This window comes from Saimiri boliviensis, chromosome 18 (assembly GCF_048565385.1).
Source record: "Saimiri boliviensis isolate mSaiBol1 chromosome 18, mSaiBol1.pri, whole genome shotgun sequence".
Classification (NCBI taxonomy): Eukaryota; Metazoa; Chordata; class Mammalia; order Primates; family Cebidae; genus Saimiri; species Saimiri boliviensis.
In genome coordinates this window covers 413,722-438,684 of record NC_133466.1, presented here as the reverse complement: position 1 = coordinate 438,684, position 24,963 = coordinate 413,722, and the positions used below count along the sequence as shown (strand labels likewise).

At 51.0% G+C, this 24,963-nt stretch overlaps 1 protein-coding gene across 8 annotated transcripts in view; it reads left to right on the top strand.

The window, feature by feature from the left end:
* The window catches only part of PCNT (pericentrin), a 123,253-nt gene that overhangs the window by 65,345 nt on the left and 32,945 nt on the right, over window positions 1–24,963 (top strand). For 5 of the 8 annotated variants that reach the window (XM_074389371.1, XM_074389374.1, XM_074389372.1 and 2 more), the window contains 10 exons: window positions 237–399; window positions 813–1,025; window positions 4,923–4,955; window positions 7,192–7,421; window positions 7,908–8,024; window positions 8,130–8,150; window positions 8,814–9,020; window positions 10,802–10,972; window positions 11,235–11,387; window positions 13,882–13,974. In XM_074389371.1, the coding sequence (XP_074245472.1) occupies window positions 237–399; window positions 813–1,025; window positions 4,923–4,955; window positions 7,192–7,421; window positions 7,908–8,024; window positions 8,130–8,150; window positions 8,814–9,020; window positions 10,802–10,972; window positions 11,235–11,387; window positions 13,882–13,974 (1,401 nt within the window). The remainder of the gene's footprint in view (window positions 1–236; window positions 400–812; window positions 1,026–4,922; window positions 4,956–7,191; window positions 7,422–7,907; window positions 8,025–8,129; window positions 8,151–8,813; window positions 9,021–10,801; window positions 10,973–11,234; window positions 11,388–13,881; window positions 13,975–24,963) is intronic. The other 3 variants (XM_074389373.1, XM_074389370.1, XM_074389369.1) reach the window with 2 other exon arrangements.

Below are 24,963 nucleotides of genomic sequence, written 5' to 3'. Positions count from 1 at the left end.
TAGATGGTCTGGGAGTCCCAGACTGGACACACTTGCCAGGGGAGTGTCTGGAGGAAGGGAGAGGGACCAGGGCTGAGCTGGGAGGCCGGGGGGGGGCCGTTTGCAGGGTGCTCGTTGGAGACTGGGGCCCTGGCACTGCCTGGGTGGTGACGGCCTGAAGGGCCTGGGGGTAGAAGTAACGTAAGCTTCAGTTATTTTTTGATCTGGAGTTTTGATTTGTAAATGTGTTTTAACAGTTGGAAGAAGCACGCCAAATTCATTCTCGTTTTGAAAAAGAATTTAGTTTTAAAAATGAAGAGACGGCACAGGTTGTCAGGAAGCACCAGGAGCTGCTGGAGTGCTTGAAGGAGGAGAACGCAGCAAAGGCAGAGCTGACACTGGAGCTGCACAAGACGCAGGGTGAGCAGCGCGGGCCTTGGGTGCCTGGAGCTGTCGCGGGAGCAGGCCCGGCCTCGCTGAAGGAAGGAAGCCTTCGGATGGGGTTTTAAAAGTGAAGTGTAAAACAAAGCCAACAGTGGGAGGCACCCATGGTTTGGGAGGAACAGGGCGTTTGGGAGCTGCTGTGGCTGACAGGGTCATTGGAGGCCCCCAGCTGTGTTCTAAAAGCCTCCGGCTCTTAGCTCTGCTGCCCTCCGGGGCAGCGTCCGGGTTCCTCCCTCCCAGCAGGCCGTCCTCCGTTGCCCGAGGCGCTTGTCTCACGGGTCTCCTTGCTTGAGGTCTCTATGCAAACCGTGGAGCAGGTGTGGATATGGGGTGATGTCAGCTCTGCACCCAGGGCTGGTTTTCTCAGAGCATCTCTGTGTCCTCCAAAGGTACCCTCGAGGGATTCAAGGTAGAGACTGCGGATCTGCAGAAGGCGCTGGCCGCGAAGGAGGATTCCGAGCACCGCCTGGTCTTGGAGCTAGAGAGCCTGAGGCAGCAGCTGCAGCAGGCGGAGCAGGAGCAGGCGGCACTGAGGGAGGAGTGTGCCTGTCTGTCGAGCCAGGGGGAGGCCGCAGCCGCGGACGCTGAGGCCAGAGAAACTGGTGAGGAGTGTGGGCTCTGGAGAACAGTGCGAGCTGTGGGACGTAGGCGCGGCTGCCACGGCTTCCCCAGCTCCTGGGGATGCTCAGTGTCTCTAGAGGGCCAAGTGTAAACCAGCACGCTGCTTCTCTAGATCGCTGGGCGTGGGAAGCTTGTGCGGGATCAGTGAGGGGTCCGCTGGCCTTGCTGCCCTTTCGGAGAAGGTGGGTTGTCTGTCGGCCCTGCTGGTTGGAGGGTCCCCACCTCTGAGGTGGAATTCAGAGGAGTTCTGAGTCCAGCAGCAGCCGCGGGCAGCAGAGCCAAGTGGCAAACGAGAGCTGCTGTACGATCTCATTAAAAGCAGCCGAGGGCCTGATGCTAACCCCAGTTAGGAGAACATCGTTCTAACAGAGTTAGTTTATATCATTTCAGATTTTTAGATGCTTTGGTTTTAAAGGCATTTAAAATGAAAACAGTCAAAACATAAGAAGCTTAAAATGTCGAGCCTGCAGGGAACTGTATCTTCAGTACCTTGCTGAGCTTGAGTGAGCAAAGGCTTTTCCCAGGGCTGGGATGTCTGCCCTCAGTCCCGATGCCATGCCTCCCTGGTTGATGCCTCTGACTCTGGCTTTCTCCCCATGCCTTTTCAGCTCGTATCGGGCTGGTCCTGCCACCCACATGCCCACTCTTCTATCCTGTAGACACCCCGCACTCCTGGGATCTCGGGCTCCCACCCCGCAGACTCTCTGCACTCCCGGGATCTCAGGCTCCCACCCCGCAGACGCCCCGCACTCCTGGGATCTCGGGCTCCCACCCCGCAGACGCCCTGCACTCCTGGGATCTCAGGCTCCCACCCCGCAGATGCCCCGCACTCCTGGGATCTCAGGCTCCCAACCCACAGACACTCTGCACTCCTGGGATCTCAGGCTCCCACACCTCAGACGCCCCTCACTCCTGGGATCTCGGGCTCCCAACCCATAGACACTGCACTCATGGGATCTCAGGCTCCCACCCCACAGACGCCTCGCACTCCTGGGATCTCAGGAGCTCAGGAGGCAGAGGAGCCGATGCTTTTCATTCCTTCCAGGACGTTTGTGGTCTCGGGGTTATCCCTTCCCAACACAAACTGGAGTTATAAGCTTGGGCATCGAAGGAACCATCTCAGCCAATTCAGAAGTCTCATTTTTTATTTCAAAAAGTATTTCTTTTTTACATTTTTCTCTTTAGAAAACAACCGGCTTTTAATTTTTGTGGCCATTCTCATTTGCTGTCTTCTGTCTCGCTGATTTTTGCTCTCGTTCCTGTGATTTCTTGCTCCTAGGGTTTCTTTTTTTTTCTTTTCTTTTCTTTTTTCTTTTTTTTTTTTTTTGAGACAGAGTCTTGCCCTGTCGCCCAGGCTGCTGTGCAGTGGCATGATGTCGGCTCACAGATTCAAGCAATTCTCCTGCCCCAGCCTTCTGAGTAGCTGGAATTATAGGCATGCATCACCACACCCGGCTGATTTTTTATATTTTTGGTGGAGATGGAGTTTCACCACGTTGGCCAGGCTGGTCTTGAACTCCTGACCTCAAGTGATCCACCTGCCTTAGTCTCCCAAAGTGCTGGGATTACAAGTGTGAGTCACTGGCCCAGCCAGCTCCTGTGGTTTCTGGCTTTCTTCGCTCTGGGCTTTTTGGGTTGGACGCCGGCAGGCATGTTTGCCGCCTCGCAGGCTGGGGGTTCAGGTCGTGCCTCCTGCTTGTGCCCCAGCCTTTCCACCTCTGGTGCTCGTGTTGACATTTGGGTCACACAAGCTTGTGATTCTTTGGCCAGTGTGGAAGGCATTGTCTTGCTGAGTGTTTAAAACTCTACGATCACATCCAGACTTTGTCATCTTCTTTTTTTAGTTCATTTTTGTCATTCCTGTTTATCCTGTTTCTGTTTTTTACATACATTTCTGAGGTTGAAGGATTAGCCTGGTGTTTTTCCCCTTGTATATCTTTTTCTTGTCCTTTCATTTTGAGTCTTTTTTAATGCTCTGTTATAGTTGTGGCTCATGTGGATACCGTGTTCATGACTTTTTAAAAAATCCTACCTGTAATCCGGACATGGTGGCTCACACCTGTAATCCCAGGACTTTGGGAGGCCAAGGTGGGCAGATCACGAGATCAAGAGATCGAGACCATCCTGAGCAACATGGTAAAACCCCGTCTCTACCAAAAAATACAAAAATTAGCTGGACGTGGTGGCATGCACCTGTAGTCCCAGCTACTTGAGAGGCTGAGGCAGGAGAATTGCTCGAACCCAGGAGGAGGGATTGCAGTGAGCTGCGATTGTGCCACTGCACTCCAGCCTGGTGCCTGGCGACAGAGCAAGACTGTCTCAAAAACAAACAAACAAACAAACAAACAAAACACAAAACCCTACCTGTGAGTGTCTTCTTTTGGTCCATCTAAGCCGGTGTTTTTTCGCCGCGCCTGCCAGTGTGGGGCCCTTCCTGCTGCTCTTGGTGTTTCCTTTCTGCCTGCCTGCTTGGCCTTGGCCTTGCTCTGGGTGGCCTTTCCTTGGCCAGCTGTGAAGTCCTCACTGTGGAGTTGGCTGCTGCCAGGCTCAGGCCAGTGTTGTCTCCCCGCGGGCCTCCAAGTGCGGCTGCCCCCGTGCGACGTGTGTCCACAGAGGGAGGGCTGGGAGGGCCTGGAGTCTCCTCCGTCGCCTCCTCTGCGAGTCTAGTTGTGCTGGAGACGTGATTCGATGCCGTTTGTTTTCCTGTGAGGCGCTCGTTTTCCTGCATCTCCTCAGGGACTTTTCAGGAACACTCGGACGTCCTGCATTGCTCTTAGCACCCAGGGCCTGCGTCTCTGTTCCGGCTCTGCTGTTGTGTCTGGCATCCGTTGTTGCGTCTCCTCCGATGCTCTCTGCTTGCCCCCTGCTGTCGAGGGGCCGCCTCGTGGCCGGGCCCCACCCTGTGGATTCTGCTGTCCTGTTTCCAGTGTCTTCGTGCCCAGCCAGTGGTAGCTGGGCCACACTCTTTGACGGGGGAGACCACCTGGTGTTTTATCACCACGAGCCCTTGGACTTCAGCCCAGTCACCTCGTTAGTCCGGACTCCTGGCAGAGAAAGGGGTGTGCGGCCTGTGTATTCTTGAACCGCCTGGCGAGGCCTAGGCCCAGTGGCCAGGGCCCCTGTGGCCAGCACCGGTGTCGTGCCCTGGGCCTGGGCACATGGGGCTGAGCACCACGGAGGCTTCTTCCCAAGGCCGTAGTGACCCCTCTGCTGCTTTGCCTCTGGTTCACCCCCTGCTGTGAGGCCTGGCCCACCAGGGACTGCCCTGGCAGGTGGCCATGGGCCCTGGGCATCCACAGCCTGTCGGGTCCCTGCAGGCCCCAGGATAGAAGCTGAGGCTTACCACAGGCCCTGCAGTGGCACGTGCTTGGCATGCTGGGCAGGGATCTCATGGAGCCCTTTCACATCCTGGGCCAACTCTGTTTTGTCACTGGGAAATTCTCATCATTTCTCTGGGGTCCTCTTGGTTTCATTTCGATGTAGTTAACCCTGCCTTAGTTTCTCACTCTGGTTTCTTTCTTTTCCTTTCACCCTGGACCTGCAGTTGTGTGACCACGCCCTGGCTACCGGCATACCCACTGTGGCCCTGACCTCACTCCTAGCAGGGCCCATGCTCAGCATCCCGGCCTGGCTGTATTCTGTGGCGCCTCCTCTGCTGTGAGGCGTGTTTCGTGGCCCTCTTCCGGTGGTGTCGCCTGTCCCATTGTTGTCTTTGTTTCCTCAAAAAGTCCATGGGGCTGCACCTGCACAGCAGTTGTGGGCAGGATGGACGCTGAGTCTAGAGATTGTTGAAGGCCAGCGTCGGTGCCCGGAGCCTTCCCTGGCTCTAACTCTCAGGTTCTGTTTCTGCCTCAGTAAATGTATACTTTCATTCGTAGGCACGGCTGTCACTGCAGGACAGAAGGACTCAGGTTTGTAAAGACAAACGAGGGATTTCTGTGTGATGTGCTGTGTGTTTGCACTGGATTTTGCAAATATTTACTAAAGAAAGGAACTTCAGAACTTCTGTGGCAAACAATAAATACAGCAATACTCTAATCGTCAGTATTTGCAGAAGTGGGTGGTAGTGTCTTATTTCAGTTCCCCAGCAACACGGGAGCATTTCTCTGATGATACTTACTACAGTTCCTGAGCTACAGTTTGTGCTGCTTTTCAGGAACTCTTGTGGCGGTTGTAACTGTTGTTGGGCTGGTCCCTGCTCTGGTCTCCTAGGAGGGCCTGGGCCTGCTCAGTCCCCTGGGCCTGCTCAGCATGGGGGTCGCCTGCTCAGCCAGCAGGGATTGCGATTCTCCTGTGCCTCCCTGAGGCTGCGTGTGTGTTGCAGGCGCCCAGCCCCAGGGCAGGGCCCAGTGCCCTTGGCCCTGAAGATGGTGATGTTCTGGGCTGAGTGGAGCCCGGGGCATGTCCAGGGCCAGGACTGTAGTTGGGGAGCAACTGTTCCCGGGCTCCACCCCTCGTCCAGATTGTGAATGGCATTGCCACGGCAGCATGTTTTCAGTAGAGTCGCTGTCGCTGTGGACAGCGGCGTGAGCATTTATTGAGAATGTTACTTGCTTTGGTCATGATAATTTGTTATAAAACACTAACAATTTTATAGATCAAATGTTTTTTTGGAAACTGGTGAAATGTCAATTAACATGTACAAATTTAATAATTTAGTTTTTGGATGGCTGAAAGACTTCAGGATTCAGGCTGGGAGCGGTTGCTCACACCTGTAATCCCAGAGTCAGACTCCGTCTAAAAAAAAAAACACCAGTAATAAATAAAGACTTAAGGATTCAGCAGCAGAGAGCCCCTTTTCTCAAGACGCTTTTTAATCCGCGGTTTGCACTTGGGCTGGGGCTTCACTACCCTGGGTCTCAGGCTGTCTGTGCTGCTAGAACAGAATTCTTGAGGCTGGGGGATTCATCATAGACAGACCTTTGTGGCTCGCAGTTTTGGAGGCTGAGAAGCCTAAGGCGAAGGTGCCAGCAGGTTTGGTGTCTGGTGAGGGCTCGGTCTCTGCTGCTTCTTTTTTTTTTTTTTTTTTTCCTGAGACGGAGTTTCGCTCTTGTTACCCAGGCTGGAGTGCAATGGCGCAATCTTGGCTCACCGCAACCTCCGCCTCCTGGGTTCAGGCAATTCTCCTGCCTCAGCCTCCTGAGTAGCTGGGATTACGGGCACGCGCCACCATACCCAGCTAATTTTTTGTATTTTTTAGTAGAGCCTTACATGCTGCGTCCTCTGGAGTGGAGAGCTGGCTCCTCAGGATCTTTATGGAGCAGAGGCGGAAGGGCCGAGAGGGAGGGCCCATGGCCACAGCCTCTGATCGAGGTATCCCAGCTGCTGTGAGGGTGGAGCCCTTCTGGCCTAATCACCTTTTACAGGCCCCTCCAGTACAACCACACTGGCAGTGAAATTCCAGCATGAGTTTTGGAGGGGACAGAAATTTAAACTGTGATACCCAGTTAATTTTATTTATTTATATTTATGAGACGGAGTCTCACTTTGCTGCCCAAACTGGAGTGCAGCAGTGATCTTGGCTCACTGCAACCTCAGCTCACTGCACCCTCTGCTCCGGATTCAAGTAATTTTCTTGCCTCAGCCTCCTGAGTAGCTGTGATTACGGGCATGCACCACCACGCCTGACTGATTTTTGTATTTTTAGTAGAGATGGGATTTCAGCACGATGTTCAGGCTGGTCTCAAACTCCTGACCTCAAGTGATCTGCCTGCCTTGGCCCCCCAAAGTCTTGGGATTACAGGTGTGAGCCACCGTGCCTGGCCTAGATTTGCTTTTGATTTACCAACGGGGCATTCGTCTTTCCCCCGACATGTCACAGCCCCAGGCACTCAGCTCCGTCCGTGTCTGTTGGGACTGGGCTTGCGTGGGGAGGGTCTTAGACGTGTGTTTCTGTCAGGGAGAGTGTTGTGAAGACACAGTTCCTAGAGAATTACCTGATGTGTCACTCAGAAGTATTCTTCTCAGGCTTAAAAAGTTTATTTTAGCCAATTTTGTTTTAAAAGATGGGCTTTTTACCCCAAAGTTGTGACTTCATTTTGGGTGGGTTTTGAGGGAATCATCATCAGGAAATGCACGTGTGTGCCCTGCTCAGTACAGCCCCTGAGGTGCAGGGGTTCCCCATCTCTGTCTGGTTTGCCTCCTTAGCTCTCCGGAAGGAAGTGGAGGATCTGGTCACAGAACAGTCGGAGACCAAGAAGCAGGCTGAGAAGGACCGCTCAGCCCTGCTCGCCCAGATGAAGATTTTGGAATTGGAGTTGGAAGAACAGCTGTCTCAGCATCTCGGGTGTGCCAAGCAGGCAGAGGCTGTCACCGCCCTGGAACAACAGGTGGCGTCTCTGGACAAGCATTTGCGCAGCCAGCGGCAATTCATGGATGTAAGAATTCTGAATAATGCGTTTTATTTGCATCACTGAAAGCTGCCATTACAGCCTGAGCTTCTTTCCAGATCGTTACAGAAGCTTCTCTGGTGGGATGTTGAGGAGGGTGTCCCACACCTGCTGCACGGGGGCACCCAGGTCACTGACTCTTGGTGGGTGTCTTGGTTGCCCATGTTTGTGGCTCAGGCCTCCAAAGGCTGTCTTCCCTGGTCTTGCCACACTGCTTCTCAGTCCCAGAGGCGTCCTTTGGGGCCAGGCTGGGCCTGCACTGCATGCTTTCACCAGCTCTTGTCCTCCTGCCCACCAGTTCCAGACATTCCTGTGTTCCATGCAGAGGCCCGCTTTTCTTTACTACCTCCCTTTTACAAAGGGGCTGTGACGAGTGGGAAATTTGGAGTCCATGTGCCGTGAAAGCCTGGGCCTTTGCTGCAAGGGTCACACAGGCCCCGTCAGGCGACTCCAACATGCTGCTTCTCCTCCCAGGAGCAGGCTGCCGAGCGGGAGCACGAGCGTGAGGAGTTCCAGCAGGAGATTCGGAGGCTGGAGGGGCAGCTCCGCCAGGCGGCCAGGCCGCAGCCCTGGGGCACTCATGACAGCCAGGTGAGTTCACATGGCGTGCGGTGCCGCGGCTCGCTGTCTTCTGCTGTGTTATTAAGCTTTAACTTTCTTTTAACTTTTTGCCTTCCATGTATGTGAAAACGGCAGCAGGCGCCGCTGGATGGAGAGGTGAGGAGGCGTCGACGAGACAGGCACTCCCTGCACCCGCACCTGGGCTCCCCCACGCCCACGGGCACTGTCCTCTGCCCACTCGCTCTTCTCACTCTTGCTTGGGCCGCAGCCGCCTGCTTTCCTTTGTCTGAGGAAGCTCCAGTAGGTTTGTTTATTCTTTTAAAAAATTAACGGTGGATTCCCACGCAGCTGTTAGAGGTAAGGCTCTGATCCCTCGGGGCAGACGTGCAGTTCCCCAGATGTCACATCTGCAAAGCTGGAACCCAGTGTCATAGCCGGTATGGGACCTGGTGACGCTGCAGCGCCTTCGGCCCTCCAGGGACCCTCACGTGCCCTTTCCCGGCCATGCCGTCCTTCTTTCTCCGGCAGCCATCGTTGTCGTCTGCTTCTAAAACTTTTCCATCTTTCTGATGTGTGAAGTCTGCCATCTCTGGGGACTGACACTGTTCACCAACTCTCTGGAGATTGATCCAGGTTGCCGAGTGTAGCCCTAGCTTTTTCTTTTTGTTGCTGAGTAGTAACCCTTCACCCAGTTGTTCTTCCCTTAGGCTTCCCTGTGCGGCTTGGCTCCAGGAGAGGGCGGAGGGCATCTGTCCGTTTGAAAGACGGGTTTTTGTGAAACAGTCTCTTGTATTTCTCAAGCATTTTTTGTTGTTTTAGGTTGAGTTGTTACAACAAAAGTTGAGAGAAAAGTCGGATGGATTTAATGAATTGGCTCTACAGAAAGAGTCGGCAGATAGACAAGTATCAATGCAGGAAGACGAGATTAAACGTCTGGAGGAGATGAACGTCCACATCAGAAAAAAAGTGGCCCAGCTCCAGGAAGAATTGGAAAACCAGAAAAACATTGTGAAAGAGTTGGAACAAGTAAAGCGCCTCTGCTTCGTGGCTGGGCGTGTGGCGAGGTGTCCCCGCGTACATGGCTTCGTCGCTGAGCTGGCGGGGAGTGGGCAGGGCTTGCTTTTTCACTCGCACTCTCCACGTCTGCGCCAGAAACACAGGCGCCAGGGATAAACAGAAGTCACTGGTGACTGGGTAGCAAGCGCACTTTGACCTTTCTGGAGATACTTGCTTTTATTTGCTATAGTAGCATTTTATAACATTTCTTTATGTCTCAAGAACTCTGAATTTATCCTTAATATTTCATAAAGTAAACATTTATTAATTTTAGGTTAAAAAAACTTACCTTATTAAATACTTTGATGAGAACCCCTTGTAATTCTTTCAGTTTTTGGGTTGAGCAACCTACGTCAGCTCCCAGTGGCAAGCTCTCCATTGATGGTTTTGCATTGCTGTTGTTTCTGGTGCTCTGTTTTCGTTTGTGTCTGAGAGTTTAAAGAGGGGCTGCGGTGCTGAGCTGGGTGCAGGTCTCGTGGCTGGAGGGGGCAGGGCTGCCTGTCTGCATTTCTAGGCAGCAGCTTTGCCCACCTCCTTTGTGAGCATTTAGCTAAAAGGAATTCAACTGACTTTTCTGTCACCAGAAGTTGAAAGGTTACTTGGAAAGTGAGGCTCAGTAAGAAATTTGATTTTAGAATCAGTCGTTTGGCCCTCAGACCCAAATCCTTCTTCACACATGAGAGGAGGCTTTCTCAGGTGTGTCCGATTCTTTTTTTTTTTTTTTTTTTGAGACGGAGTGCAGTGGTGCGCTCTCGGCTCACCGCAACCTCTGCCTCCTGGGTTCAAGCGATTCTCCTGCCTCAGCCTCCTGAGTAGCTGAGACCACAGGCGCCCACCACCACGCCCAGCCAATTTTTGTATTTTTAGTAGAGACAGGGTTTTACCATGTTGGCCAGGATGGTCTCAATCTCTTGACCTCAGGTGATCCGCCCACCTTGGCCTCCCAAAGTGCTAGGGTTATAGGTGTGAGCCACCTCGCTCAGCCAGTTATATTTGTTTCTTGGAAGTGCTGACAAGAATTACTAAGTCGGGTTGTTTCTTGAAAGTGCTGACGAGAATTACTAGGTCGGGCCTTTCCTGAGGACTTGACGTGTTTCCGTTCGGTGTGGCAGGGAAGACTGCTCATCGTCACCTGTGCTTGGAGCAGAGTTGTCCCCTGGCTGGCCACTGCCTGTGCTTCAGTGACAGCTGCTCCAGGGTTCCTGCACCCCTTCCTTCTGCCTCCATTCAGCAGACGAATACTGAGGTTTAGGGGATGCCAGGGCTAAAAAATGGCTTTTTTCCCTTCGTGAAATTGGACTTTATATGCAATGTTATATGCCAATCTCCTGCACATGTAATGCATTGTGACTGTTTTCTGCATATTAGATAATTCTTTAAAAAATTTTTTCTGGGCAGGTAATATTCATTGTATCAGCATGCCGTCAGCCATTGCCCCATTTTTTGGCAAGTTTCTGTGAGTTTTGAATATATTGGTAATAGTGTGGTTACTGTTACTGTAGCTCAGTTCCTCACAGTGGACTCGGGCACAGGCTGTGGCTCTGGGTCATGTCCTGCACCAGCAGGCCTCTTCCGGGAGAGGGCAGGGTTCTGGGTGCTGGTGCGCCGGGTGTGTCATTGAGTGCAGGTGCGTGCAGGTGCACCTGGCCTGCTTTGGGAGCAGCTGAAGATGGTCTGTGTTTTAACAGGCCACAGTTTGAGGTACTGAATTCCCAAATATTTGCCTAAAATAGATTTCCTGTTTTTAATAGGATAAAGAGGCGCTAAAGGACCAGCAGATGAGTAGCTTGCTTCTGGCGTCCACGTTGCAGTCTACGCTGGATGCAGGCAGATATCTTCAGCCTCCTTCAGGCAGCCCTCCGCAGGGTCCAGAAGCCCCATTAGAGGTGACACAGAGCGCACTCCTACAGCGAGAGAGCGAGGTGAGTGCAAAGTGGGACTGCAGGTCAGTGTCCAGTGGCGTCTCCGGAAGGTCCGACGTCCAGTAACGCAGATGATGAGCTTGTGACCACCGTATTCCTTGCAGCTTTACCATTTGTATGTGGGTATAGGCACAGGGAAGGAATATCTGTTTTAGGTATGTGCTTTCAAATCTCTCAAAGCTTATTTTAATGATTTCTAAAACAATTCTTAATAGGATATTAGATGACTTTTAATACTTCCCTTCTTTTGTTTTAATGAAAGGTTTTGGACTTAAAAGAACAGCTTGAAAAGATTGAAGGTGACTTAGTAAGTAAGAATGAAGAAATACTGCACCTGAACCTAAAATTAAACATGCAGAACAACCAGACTGCCGTCAGCCTCAGAGAACTTCAGGAAGAGAACACGAGCTTGAAGGTAAGCTACAAAAGGTCTGCACGACGCCCGAGTTTGTATTGCTTACAAACCCTCATCAGGGGGTGGGTGGGGGGCGGGGGAGTGTCTGGCCTTCACAGACGCCGGTGGCCCCCATGTGGCAGACAGCTGCATAGAGCTCCTGATTCCACCTGGGCCGTGTGCACAGAGCAGTTTTCCAGGGATCTTGAGTTGGGAGCCCGAGACCCCTGTCCCAAATTCTGCTTTCTGAATGCAGCCCCGATGGTCAGGGATCTGAGGATGGTTGGGGATCTGGGGATGGTCGGGGGTCTGAGGATGGCAATCTGAGAACGGCCGGGGATCTGAGGACGGTTGGGGATCTGAGGACGACCGGGGATCTGAGGATGACCGGGGATCTGAGGACGGCCGGGGATCTGAAGATGGGGATCTGAGAACGACTGGGGATCTGAGAACGGCCGGGGATCTGAAGATGGGGATCTGAGGACGGTCGGGGATCTGAGGACAACCGGGGATCTGAGGACGGTCAGGGATCTGAGGACGGCCGGGGATCTGAGGACGACTGGGGATCTGAGGACGATCGGGGATCTGAGGATGGTCAGGGATCTGAGAACGGCCGGGGATCTGAGGACGACCGGGGATCTGAGGACGACCGGGGATCTGAGGATGGGGATCTGAGGATGGTCAGGGATCTGAGGATGGTTGGGGATCTGAAGATGGGGATCTGAGGACGGCCGGGGATCTGAGGATGGTTGGGGATCTGAAGATGGGGATCTCAGGACGGCCAGGGATCTGAGGATGGTTGGGGATCTGAGGACGGCCGGGGATCTGAGAACGGCCAGGGATCTGAAGATGGGGATCTGAGGATGGCCGGGGATCTGAGGATGGTTGGGGATCTGAAGATGGGGATCTGAGGACGGTCGGGGATCTGAGGATGGCCAGGGATCTGAGGATGGTTGGGGATCTGAGGATGGCCGGGGATCTGAGAACGGCCAGGGATCTGAAGATGGGGATCTGAGGATGGCCGGGAATCTGAGGATGGTCGGGGATCTGAGGATGGCCAGGGATCTGAGAATGGTTGGGGATCTGAGGACGGCCGGGGATCTGAGAACAGCCAGGGATCTGAAGATGGGGATCTGAGGATGGCCGGGAATCTGAGGATGGCCGGGGATCTGAGGATGGCCAGGGATCTGAGGATGGTTGGGGATCTGAAGACGGCCAGGAATCTGAAGATGGGAATCTGTGGACGGTTGGGGATCTGAAGATGGGGGTCTGAGAATGGTTGGGGATTTGAGGATGGTCGGGGATCTGAGGACAGCCGGGGATCTGAGGACGGTCGGGGATCTGAGTATGGTCGGGGCTGGGACAGCAGTTGTGGACTGAGAGAGGCGCGGGGCTCTGGCTGGCTTGCCCTTCTCAAGGAGGTAACTTCAGTGAGTGGCCACTCACTGTTTCTCTTCCCACTGGCATGATAGGAAAAAAATCTTTAAAATTTTATTTTTTAATTTTTGTGGGTACATGGTAAGTGTATATAAAAAATCTGTTTTTAAATCTTTTCTGTTATCTTCATGTAGCTGTGCTTTAGAAGCAAAAAACAAAACCAGAACTAACCTGTTTATAGTAGAGATGATATTCAAAATTGTAGAGCATTCCTAACTTTCCAGATGCTCCTGAAAGATGTGTAGAATCGCATGTGATGGCCGTGCACCACGGGCTTGGTGAACGGACTCGGCCTGGGAGGTAGTTGAGGGTGGTGACATCTACGTCTGGTTCTCTCACCAAGGCTACATGTGAATGATTTTAACCTTTGTGGAGTAAAAGGGAGTTTTAGGCTGATCCTGGTGACAAGTTGTTTTCCCTGTGGAAACTCTTCCTTAGTTAATAAGATGAGAAACAGATAAGAGCTCATTTTACTACTTCTTTGCTGATGGTTTTGAGACAGATTGCCTGGAAAAGTCCAGTAATTGATTTTTGAAATCCACACTAATATGTCATTTTATTTATTTGTGTTATTTCATTTTTTAACAGACAGGGCCTCCTTCTGTCTCCCAGGTGGCACAACGTAGCTCACTGTAGCCTCAAGCCCCTGGGCTCCAGCGATTCTCTTGCCTCAGCCTTCCCAGTAGCCAGGACTACAGGCATGAACCACCACACCTGGCTGAATTTTTTTTTTTTTTAGTAGAGATAGAATCTCACTCTCTTGCCCAGGCTGGTCTCAAACTCCTGGCTTCAAGTGATCCTCTCACTTCGGCCTTGTAAAGTGCTGGGATTTCAGAAATGAGCTACCTTGCCTGGCCTAATTTGTCATTTTAAACAGAGAAGATTTTATTTACTTACTGGTTTATTTTAAAGCTACCTTGAAGGACAGAAAGGACTTGAATAGAAAAACATTTTGAAATTGATTTTCCAATTTAAACCTGTAAGCTTATTGAAGGAGGACATTTTGTATCTGCAGGGTCAGAGTAAGGCTCTGTGAGCTCTGTCATGACCGTGGTTGTTATTACTACTATTTCCACAGGCATTTCTGCACAACAAAGAGGAAGAGATACTGCGTGTGAGCCAGCAGCTGCAGGCACAGCAGGATGGGATGGCAAGCCACGCTCTGGATGAGGTAAGCCACTCTCCAGCACTGAGGATGAACAGGGTCTTCTCAGGCTCCTGGCTACACCTGAGTCTCCTGCACCAGGGCCTCATAGTTTGTGGGTGTGATTGGCAGGGGCCTTGGCTCTCAGACCCCTGGCTATGCCTGTGTCTCCTACATGAGGGCCTCATAGTCTGTGGGTGTGATTGGCAGGGGCCTTGGCTTTCTAGGATGACAGTTTTCTCATATAATGTTTATAATACTTTTCAAAATTAATTTTATTGGTCGGTCACGGTGGCTCACGCCTGTAATTGCAGCACTTTGGGAGGCTAAGGAGTGTGGATCACTTGAGCTCAGGAGTTCAAGACCAGCCTGAACAACATGGCAAAACCCCGCCTCTACTAAAAATACAGAAAGTAGCCAGGTGTGGTGACACACGCCACTTAGGAGGCTGAGGTAAGAGAATCGCTTGAACCCAGGAGATGGAGGCTGCAGTGAGCTGAGATGGTGCTGCTGCACTCCAGCCTAGGTAACAAAGTGTGAGACCCTGTCTCCAAAAAAAACCCAAAAGGGACAAAATTAATTTTATGGCCAGGCTCAGTGTGTCACACCTGTAATCCCAGCACTTTGGGAACTTGAGGTGGGAGGATCACCTGAGCCCAGGATTTGCAGTCAGCCTGGACAACATATTGAGACCCCATCTCTACAATTTTTTTTTTTTTAATTAGCCAGGCATGCACTGATAGTAACCAGCTACTCTGAAGGCTGAGGCAGAAAGATGACTTGAGCCTGGGAGGCCGAGGCTGCAGTGAACTGTGATCATGCCACTGTAATCCAGTCGTAATGACAGAACAGGACCCTGACTAAAAAAAACAATAATTTTGGAGAGGACCATAGAAGTTAAAAGGAAAAATTTGCCTACAGTTTGTCACTTTTAATTTCTCTTTGACAGAGGCTACTGAGATATTAATTATCTGTGTTAGTATCTGTTGATACCTTGTATATTTGGCAAAATTTTAAAATATCATTTTGAGTCACATTGAAGAATGCCTTTTATGGCTGGGTGGGTGCAGTGGCTCATGCCTGTAATCCCAGCATTTTGGGAGGCCAAGGCGGGCAGATAACTTGAGATCAGGAGTTCAAGACCAGCCTGGCCAACATGGTGAAACGCCATCTCTTCTAAAAACACAAAAATTAGCTGGGCATGGCGGCCGGTGCCTATAATATTACTCAGGAGGCTGAGGCAGGAGAATCACTTGAACCCAGGAGGCCGAGATTGCAGTGAGCCAAGATCATACCACTGCATTCCAAACTGGGCAACAGAGCAAGACTCTTATTTTTAAAAAAAAGAATGCCTTTAAAAAACATTGATTAATTTTCAAAAAAAAGATTGTCTTATTTGTCCTTAGTGCTTTAGAATTTGACATGTAAACTTACATAATGAAAAATACATTAAAAATAGTTCCCATTAAGAACAATATTTTAGTTCCATTAAGAATTGAAAGCTTTACGGGGAGATTGGGGAGGCATAACATTGGGAGAAATGCCTAATGTGGGCGACGGGGGAGATGGATGCAGCAGACCACCATGGCATGTGTATACCTGTGTAACAGTCTTGCAAGATCTTTACATGTATCCCAGAAGTTAAAGTAAAATTTTAGAAAATAATTGAGCCGGGCGCGGTGGCTCACGCCTGTAATCCCAGCACTTTGGGAGGCCGAGGCGGGTGGATCATGAGATCGAGAGATCAAGACCATTCTGGTCAACATGGTGAAACCCCGTCTCTACTAAAAATACAAAAAATCAGCTGGGCATGGTGGCGCGTGCCTATAGTCCCAGCTATTCAGGAGGCTGAGGCAAGAGAATTGCCTGAACCCAGGAGGCGGAGGCGGAGGCTGCGGTGAGCCGAGATCGCGCCATTGCACTCCAGCCTGGGTAACGAGCAAAAACTCCATCTCAAATGAATGAATGAATGAATGAATGAATGAATGAAATGAAAGCTTTATAAGGACAATCCCTAACATTTTCTTCTGGGATTTTTCTTCAGGTATGTGCAAATTTGTACATCCTTTGTTTTCTGTTTTATAAAAAATTCTCCTAATTTTATGTAAAGGTGCAGATGTTATTTTATTTTGCTTTATATAAGAAAAGTAAAATTCTGTTTAAAGGTTGACTCTTGTTAGGTTTCCAGTTCCTTGAAGGAAAACGTGTTTGCCGTTTTCTACCTTCATTTTATGTCAATGAAGATGTCCGTCTTCTAGAAGCATCTCTCAGGGGTGTCGGGAAGTGGAGCTCCCGTCCCCCTGGCCTGGTGGTGCTGGTTGCCGACCACCGAGGCTCCAGCCACCCTAACTATCCTCAACTTGGGGCTCCCTTTCTGTGATGTTTCTTTAATTTTACCATTTCCTTCTCCCTTATTCTGTAGGTTTTAATAAAGAGATCTTACATATCTTTTGTTAAATATATCTTAATATTTTAGGTTTTTTGTACTGTTGTAAATGAGATTTACAATAATTATCTAATTGTTTACTGTGAATACACACATTCATACACATACACCTTTTACCTTTTGTATGTTAACCTTGTTGTTACCTTGTATATTAGTGTTTTGTGGATTTCTTAGGGGTTTTTTTTTTTTTTTTTTTTGAGACAGAGTCTTGCTCTGTTGCCTAGGCTGGATTGCACTGGTACATTCTCATCTCACCGCAACCTCCACCTCCTGGGTTCAAGGGATTTTCCTGCCTCAGCCTCCCGAGTAGCTGAGATTACAGATGTGTGCCACCACGCCTGGCTAATTTTGAGTATTTTTAGTAGGGGGGTGGTTTCACTGTGTCTTGTTCTCCTAACCTCATGATCCGCCAGCCTTGGCCTCCCAAAGTCCTGGGATTACAGGCGTGAGCCACCACACTCGGCCCCTTTGGGCTTTTTCTGTGTAAGATAACACCATCTTCAAATAAAGACAGTTTCATTTCTTTCTAATTTTTGTTACTTCCCTTATTACAGTGTGTGGCACTCCCAGTACAAAGTTAAAACTGGCTAGAGCAGTCATCTTTCCCCGCTCCTTGTCTTAGAGGGAAGTGGTCAGTGTTTTGCCATTAAGTATGTTGGCTTTAGGTTTTTCACAGGTGCATTTTTATCAGATGGAAGAAGTTTCATTATACTTCTAGTTGGCTTTCTCTCTCTCTTTTTTCGAGATGGAGTCTCCCTCTGTTGGCAGGCTGGAATGCAGTGGGATGATCTTGGCTCACTGCAACCTCCGACTCCCAGGTTCAAGCAGTTCTTCTGCCTCAGCCCCTGGAGTAGCTGGGACTATAGGCATGTGCCATCACCCCCAGCTAATTTTTGTATTTTTAGTAGAGACGGGGTTTCATCATATTGACCAAGATGGTCTCAATCTCTTTACCTCATGATCCACCCACCTCAGCCTCCCAAAGTGCTGGGTTTACAGGCGTGAGCCACCGCGTCCACCTCTTTTTTTTTTTTTTGAGGTAGAGTTTGCTCTTTTTGCCCGGGCTGGAGTGCAATGGCACGATCTCGGCTCACCACAATCTCCATCTCCCAGGTTGAGGCGATTCTCTTGCTTCAGCCTCCTGAGTAGGATTACAGGCATACACCTCGGCACCCAGCTAATTTTGTAATTTTAGTAGAGACGGGGTTTCTCCATGTTGGTCAGGTTGGTCTCAAACTGCTGACCTCAGGTGATCTACCCACCTTGGCCTCCCAAGTGCTGGGATTACAGTTGTGAGCCACCACACCCGGCCAGTGTTTTTCTCTTTTATTCTACTAATACAGTTAACTTTATTGCGTGATTTTTTTTTTTTTGGAGATTAAACTGACCTTGCAATTCTAAGAGAAACCATACCTGGTAGTAACGTACTGCCCTTTTAATATATCACATGTATTATTGGATTTCATTTGCTAATACTTTGTTAGTGGTATTTCTACCTGTGTTCATGAGGGCATGTTGGTCTGTAATTTTCTTTTTTGGCAGTATTTCATAAGGCTTTGGTATGAAGGTTATGGTAGTCTCATGAAATAGATTAGGAATTTTTTCACTTCCTCCCTTTTCTGAAAAAGGTTATTTAACATAGATGTGATTTTTTCTTTGTATGTTTTCATAGCATCAACAATGAAGCCATTTGGAGTTTGTGTATCTAGAGAGATTTATGACAGTTAATTCATTTTCTTTTCTTTTTTTTTTTTTTTTTTTTAGTAACAGTGTCTCTCTGTTGCCAGGCTGGAATGCAGTGGTGCAGTCTCGGCTCACTGCAACCTCCACCTCCCCGGTTCAAGCAATTATTTTGCCTCAACCTCCCAAGTAGCTGGGACCACAGGTGCCCACCACCATGCCTAGCTAACTTTTAGTAGAATCAGCGTTTTACCATGTTAGCCAGGATGGTCTCAATCTCTTGACCTTGTGATCCGCCCGCCTCGGTCTCCCAAAGTGCTGGGATTACAGGTGTGAGCCATGGTACCTGGCCAATGAATTTATTTTCTTTAACAGTCAGGGGTATTAGGGTTTCTGTTTCGTGTCGTGTTCTATTTCATGTTGTGATAAGTTGTATCTTTCAAGCAATTTGTGTGTGTCATCAAAATTGTCAAATTTCATTGCACAAAGTTTATAATTTCTCGTTTTTAACTGTTTACCTTGTTAACCATTTCTTTACTTGCCATTGAGTATCTGCCCATTCTATACTGATGGCCCTTCTTTCATTCCTGATATGGGGGAATTTGTGTTTCCCCCTTTATTCCTGAGTCTCTCTCCAGCTAGAGTTTATCAGTGTTGTGGATGTTCTCAAAGAATCAGCTTTTGGCTTTGTTAGTTTTCTCTCTTTATTTCTTTGATTTCTCCTCTTATTTTCATAATTGACTTTCTCCTGTTTACCTTGGGTTCATTTTCTCTTCTTTTTCTAGGTTTTTTTTTTTTTTTTTTTTTTAGGTAGAACCTTAGGTCATTGATTATAGATACTTATTTTTTAGTGTAACAATTTGTTGTTTTTTAACTTTATGCATGGTAAAATTAATTTTTCGATATACAGTTTTATAAATTTTGAGAGAAGGATTTAGTCCTGTAATAATCACCACAATCCCATCACCCAGAAGGTTTTCCTTGTGCTATTTCTCTGTGGCCACCCATCTACAACGTCCAGCCTCCGGCAGCCCACGGGCCCTTCCTCAGGCCTGTTTTCCTTTCTGGAGTTCGGACTCGAGTCGGGGGTGGAAACGTACTTGAGACTGACGCCCACTGTTGCCAGTGTTTGTTCTTTAGCTGCTGCGCAGTGCTGACTGGACAGACCCCAGTTTGCTGATCCATGTACCCGTTGAGGGGTGTTTGGATTTTTCCTAGGTTCTGGCAGTGATGAATCCAGTTGCCGTAAACTTTCATGCACAGCTTTTTAGGAGAAAATAAATTTTCACTTCTTTAGGTTCAATACTTAAACCTAACTGAATGCCTGATTCATGTTAAGTATGTATTTAATCTCAAACTGTCAAGCTGGTTTCCATAGTTGTGCTATTGTGCTACCATTTTACATTTCACCAGCAATGTGTACGTGTTCCGGTTAACCGCATTCTCATCAGCACCTGGTAAGGTCAGTCTTTTTTTCTGTGGCCATTCCAGTAGATATGTAGTGGTATGTCCTAGCGTTTCGTGTGTCCTGAATGACTGACAATCTTGTGTATCTTTTGCTATGCTTATTTGCCATCTGTATTGTGGGGAAATGTTTGCTCAAGTCTTTTGCAGAGTTTTAAAAAGTTGAATTTTTTTGGTTTCTTATTGTTGAGTTTAGGGAATTATTTGTATCTTTTGGACACTGTGTTTTTTGGATATGTGATTTGCAAATATTTTCTCCCAGTGTGTGGCTGGTCTTTTCATTCCCTTAACAGTATGTTTTGTAGAGCAAAACTTTTTGGTTTTGGTGAGGTCTGCTTTATTAAATAATTTTTTTTAATGGATTATGCTCTTTCTGTCTGTCTTTCTTTTCTTTTTTCTTTTCTTTTTTTTTTTTTTTTTTAAGACAGAGTCTCTCTGTTGCCTAGGCTGGAGTTCTGGAGTTTAGTGGTGTGATCTTGGCTCACTGCAACCTGCGCCTCCTGGGTTCAAGTGATTCTCCTGCCTCAGCCTCCAGAGTAGCTGAGATTACAGGTGCCCGCCACAACACCTGGCTAATATTTTATTTTTAGTAGAGATGGGGCTTCACCATGTTTGTCAGTCTGGTCTCCAACTCCTGACCGTCAGGTGATCATCCTGCCTTGGTCTTCCAAAGTGCTGGGATTATAGGCATGAGCCACTGCACCTGGCCAGATTATACTTTCAAAGTTCTATCTGAGAGCTCTTTTCCTAGCCCAATTTTTCTTTTAGAAATTTCATGATTTTACTTTGCATTCAAGTCTCTGATAATGCTTTTTGCTTTTTTTTGAGACAGGATCTTGTTCTGTCATCCAGGCTGGAGTGCAGTGGTGTGATCTTGGCTCACTGCAATCTTCACCTCTGGGGTTTAAGCCATTCTCTTGCCTCAGCCTCCTGAAGCTGGGACCACAGATACCTGCCACCACGCCCAGCTAATTTTTGTGTTTTTACTAGAGACCAGGTTTCACCATGTTGGCCAGGCTGGTCTTGAACTCCTGAGCTCAAGTGATCTACCTGCCTCAGCCTTCCAAAGTGCTGGGATTACAGGCCTAAGCCACCACATCCGGCCTCAGGCCACTGATTTTAGGTTTTAGTGTTTTACATTTAGAGCTACCACAGTGTGCTGGCTCCAGTATTTTAACGCAGTATTTGCGTTGTGATTGTGACTGTTTTTAGTGCGCACCCCTTGATAGGAGGTGCTACTTGCGGGTGGCACAGTCCACATCCAATTTTGGTTAGCAAACACCCAGGAGCATTTCCTGTACACAGTGGTTGAAATTTATACCCAATAGACAAATGAAAGATCATTCCTTCTTCTTCTGGTTAAGCATGGAATCTGTTACCATTAGGGGCTGGCATGAAGGCACTGTTATTAGAATAGACCTCCACTGAGGAGTCCGACCATGAAATAGGTCGGATTAGCCGGGGAAAAGGACCATGAGCTGGGTATGCTTAACCCATAACAGCAGCTAAGATAAGAGTATGAGTAGTTCTTGGAATTCCTTTCTCCTGCAAAAAGTTTCCTACCTAGTCAGACATTGTCTTAATTTGACCCCACGAAGGTGGTCTGGAATTCGTAGTATTAGGAATCAGAGGGCCAGGCGGTGATGAGATGGTCAGATTCTGAAGTCTGCGTGTTGGAGGGGCGAGCCTTCCTCTTTTGCTTCTGGAGTCTCTGGGCTTGGGGCCAGGACACAGTTAGGGCACCCAGACAGGACCCTGATTCTCTGAGATGTTGGTAGGAGGATTAGCTCCCTGGTTTCTACAGACATGCTCCTGAACAGCATTGGCCCACCAGTCTCTGAACTGCAGACACTGAGATTGTGTTCAGACCGCCTTGCCGCAACAGTCCCAGTCATCTGGCACCAGACGTTTGTCCTCTGCCAAAGCTTTTAGAGTGGAGCGGACAACAGGAGAATTAGTGCCACATTGTTTGACTGCTTCTTTAAGAGCTTTAAGAAATTTGAAAGGAAAGCTTTTCAAATTTGCCACATGTAGCTGAAGCTGGCCTGGATTGAGAGGATCTGGCTGGATGGTAGCCTGTGCGGCAGGAATACCAGGGGCAGCAGTACAGTGGCAACAGGCTGCCGAGGCACAGGCCATACGTCCTGAGGTGTGTCAATACTGTTGGCTTGTTGAGCAAGAGCAGCAGCTGGATCCCAGGGGGTGCAGGGACTGGAGTGGCAGGCATAGGGGGCTGGAAAAGTACTGGAAAGTGCAGTGCCTCAGAGTCACCATGTTCACGGGCTTGAGGAATCACTCCCATAAGTGGCCTATCATCCTCGCCAATGTATGTGACAACCGCAGTTGTGGCCGGACCAGAAACAGGAAGGAAATTGGAACGATGAGAGGAAAGGTTGACAGCCTGCAAGCCAGGCTACCACGTGGCTGCCCGTGGTGCAGGTCCTTCCGGGGCCCGTGGACCAGGCTGTGAACCGCTGCCCGCGGTGCAGGTCCTTCCGAGGCCCGTGGACCAGGCTGTGAACCGGCTGCCCGCGGTGCAGGTCCTTCCGGGGCCCGTGGACCAGGCTGTGAACCGCTGCCCGCGGTGCAGGTCCTTCCGGGGCCCGTGGACCAGGCTGTGAACCGCTGCCCGCGGTGCAGGTCCTTCCGGGGCCCGTGGACCAGGCTGTGAACCGCTGCCCGCGGTGCAGGTCCTTCCGGGGCCCGTGGACCAGGCTGTGAACCGCTGCCCGCGGTGCAGGTCTCTCCGAGGTCCGTGGACCAGGCTGTGAACCGCTGCCCGCGGTGCAGGTCTCTCCGGGGCCCGTGGACCAGGCTGTGAACCGCTGCCCGCGGTGCAGGTCCTTCCGGGGCCCGTGGACCAGGCTGTGAACCGCTGCCCGCGGTGCAGGTCTTTCCGGGGCCCGTGGACCAGGCTGTGAACCGGCTGCCCGCGGTGCAGGTCCTTCCGAGGTCCGTGGACCAGGCTGTGAACCGGCTGTCCGCGGTGCAGGTCTCTCCGGGGCCCGTGGACCAGGCTGTGAACCGGCTGCCCGCGGTGCAGGTCCTTCCGAGGTCCGTGGACCAGGCTGTGAACCGGCTGCCCGCGGTGCAGGTCTTTCCGGGGCCCGTGGACCAGGCTGTGAACCGGCTGCCCGCGGTGCAGGTCTTTCCGGGGCCCGTGGACCAGGCTGTGAACCGCTGCCCGCGGTGCAGGTCCTTCCGGGGCCCGTGGACCAGGCTGTGAACCGCTGCCCGCGGTGCAGGTCCTTCCGGGGCCCGTGGACCAGGCTGTGAACCGCTGCCCGCGGTGCAGGTCTCTCCGAGGTCCGTGGACCAGGCTGTGAACCGCTGCCCGCGGTGCAGGTCTCTCCGGGGCCCGTGGACCAGGCTGTGAACCGCTGCCCGCGGTGCAGGTCCTTCCGGGGCCCGTGGACCAGGCTGTGAACCGCTGCCCGCGGTGCAGGTCTCTCCGGGGCCCGTGGACCAGGCTGTGAACCGGCTGCCCGCGGTGCAGGTCCTTCCGGGGCCCGTGGACCAGGCTGTGAACCGCTGCCCGCGGTGCAGGTCTTTCCGGGGCCCGTGGACCAGGCTGTGAACCGGCTGCCCGCGGTGCAGGTCCTTCCGAGGTCCGTGGACCAGGCTGTGAACCGGCTGTCCGCGGTGCAGGTCTCTCCGGGGCCCGTGGACCAGGCTGTGAACCGGCTGCCCGCGGTGCAGGTCCTTCCGAGGTCCGTGGACCAGGCTGTGAACCGGCTGCCCGCGGTGCAGGTCTTTCCGGGGCCCGTGGACCAGGCTGTGAACCGGCTGCCCGCGGTGCAGGTCTTTCCGGGGCCCGTGGACCAGGCTGTGAACCGCTGCCCGCGGTGCAGGTCCTTCCGGGGCCCGTGGACCAGGCTGTGAACCGCTGCCCGCGGTGCAGGTCTTTCCGGGGCCCGTGGACCAGGCTGTGAACCGCTGCCCGCGGTGCAGGTCTTTCCGGGGCCCGTGGACCAGGCTGTGAACCGCTGCCCGCGGTGCAGGTCTTTCCGGGGCCCGTGGACCAGGCTGTGAACCGCTGCCCGCGGTGCAGGTCCTTCTGGGGCCCGTGGACCAGGCTGTGAACCGGCTGCCCGCGGTGCAGGTCTTTCCGGGGCCCGTGGACCAGGCTGTGAACCGCTGCCCGCGGTGCAGGTCTCTCCGAGGTCCGTGGACCAGGCTGTGAACCGCTGCCCGCGGTGCAGGTCCTTCCGGGGCCCGTGGACCAGGCTGTGAACCGCTGCCCGCGGTGCAGGTCCTTCCGGGGCCTGTGGACCAGGCTGTGAACCGGCTGCCCGCGGTGCAGGTCCTTCCGGGGCCCGTGGACCAGGCTGTGAACCGGCTGCCCGCGGTGCAGGTCTTTCCGAGGTCCGTGGACCAGGCTGTGAACCGCTGCCCGTGGTGCAGGTCTTTCCGAGGCCCGTGGACCAGGCTGTGAACCGCTGCCCGCGGCGCAGGTCCTTCCGGGGCCCGTGGACCAGGCTGTGAACCGCTGCCCGCGGTGCAGGTCCTTCCGGGGCCCGTGGACCAGGCTGTGAACCGCTGCCCGCGGTGCAGGTCCTTCCGGGGCCCGTGGACCAGGCTGTGAACCGCTGCCCGCGGTGCAGGTACTTCCGAGGCCCGTGGACCAGGCTGTGAACCGGCTGCCCGCGGCGCAGGTCCTTCCGGGGCCTGAACACTGGCTGACCGACTGACTGCAGAGCAGGCTTTCGGAGGAGACTGATGCGTGGAAGGAAGAGACAGGACAGAGTTGAGAGCCCGACAGCCAGGCTGAACAGGGATGGGGTTGAGAGCCTCATTACCGGGCTGCTTAGATGGATGATTGGGAGCCCTGCAGCAAGGCTGAGAGAGAACAGAAGGTTCAGGCCATAATAGTGGTTGCATTGAGGGTTCAGCGGGGCTTTGCCAGCGAGTAGTTTGTAATTCGCACATTAAATCATCATAAGCAGTCACAGACGGAGTGGAAGGCTCAGGAGTAGGTGGAGGAATCAGTGTAATATCTGTATTAACCTCCATTTCAGACACGGCTGCCTCTGGCTTCGTAGTATCTTCTGCAGAGAGGGCGTCAAGAACCTCCTCCAGGCTATAACAAATTGATTTAAAATTGTTAGAACACAAATGGGTTAGAATTTTTCTATTTTTTATCATTACCAGTAATGTTATCTTAAGAAAATAGAGTTTGGAGCTATATTGACATAGATCTCAATCCTGATTTTGCACTTACTATTTTTGTAGGTTTAGAAAGATGTTTAATATCTTAGTTTCAGTTTTCACCCCTTTAAAGTGGAAACAGTCATATTTCCTTACAATGGCTGAGGATTATGTTTTACATCACAAGTAAACAAACTTTGATGTTAGAATGACACCTAAAATCTAGTGTTCCTTCAGGAAAGTCAAACAAAATGTTGTTTAAATATTAACAAAATCAC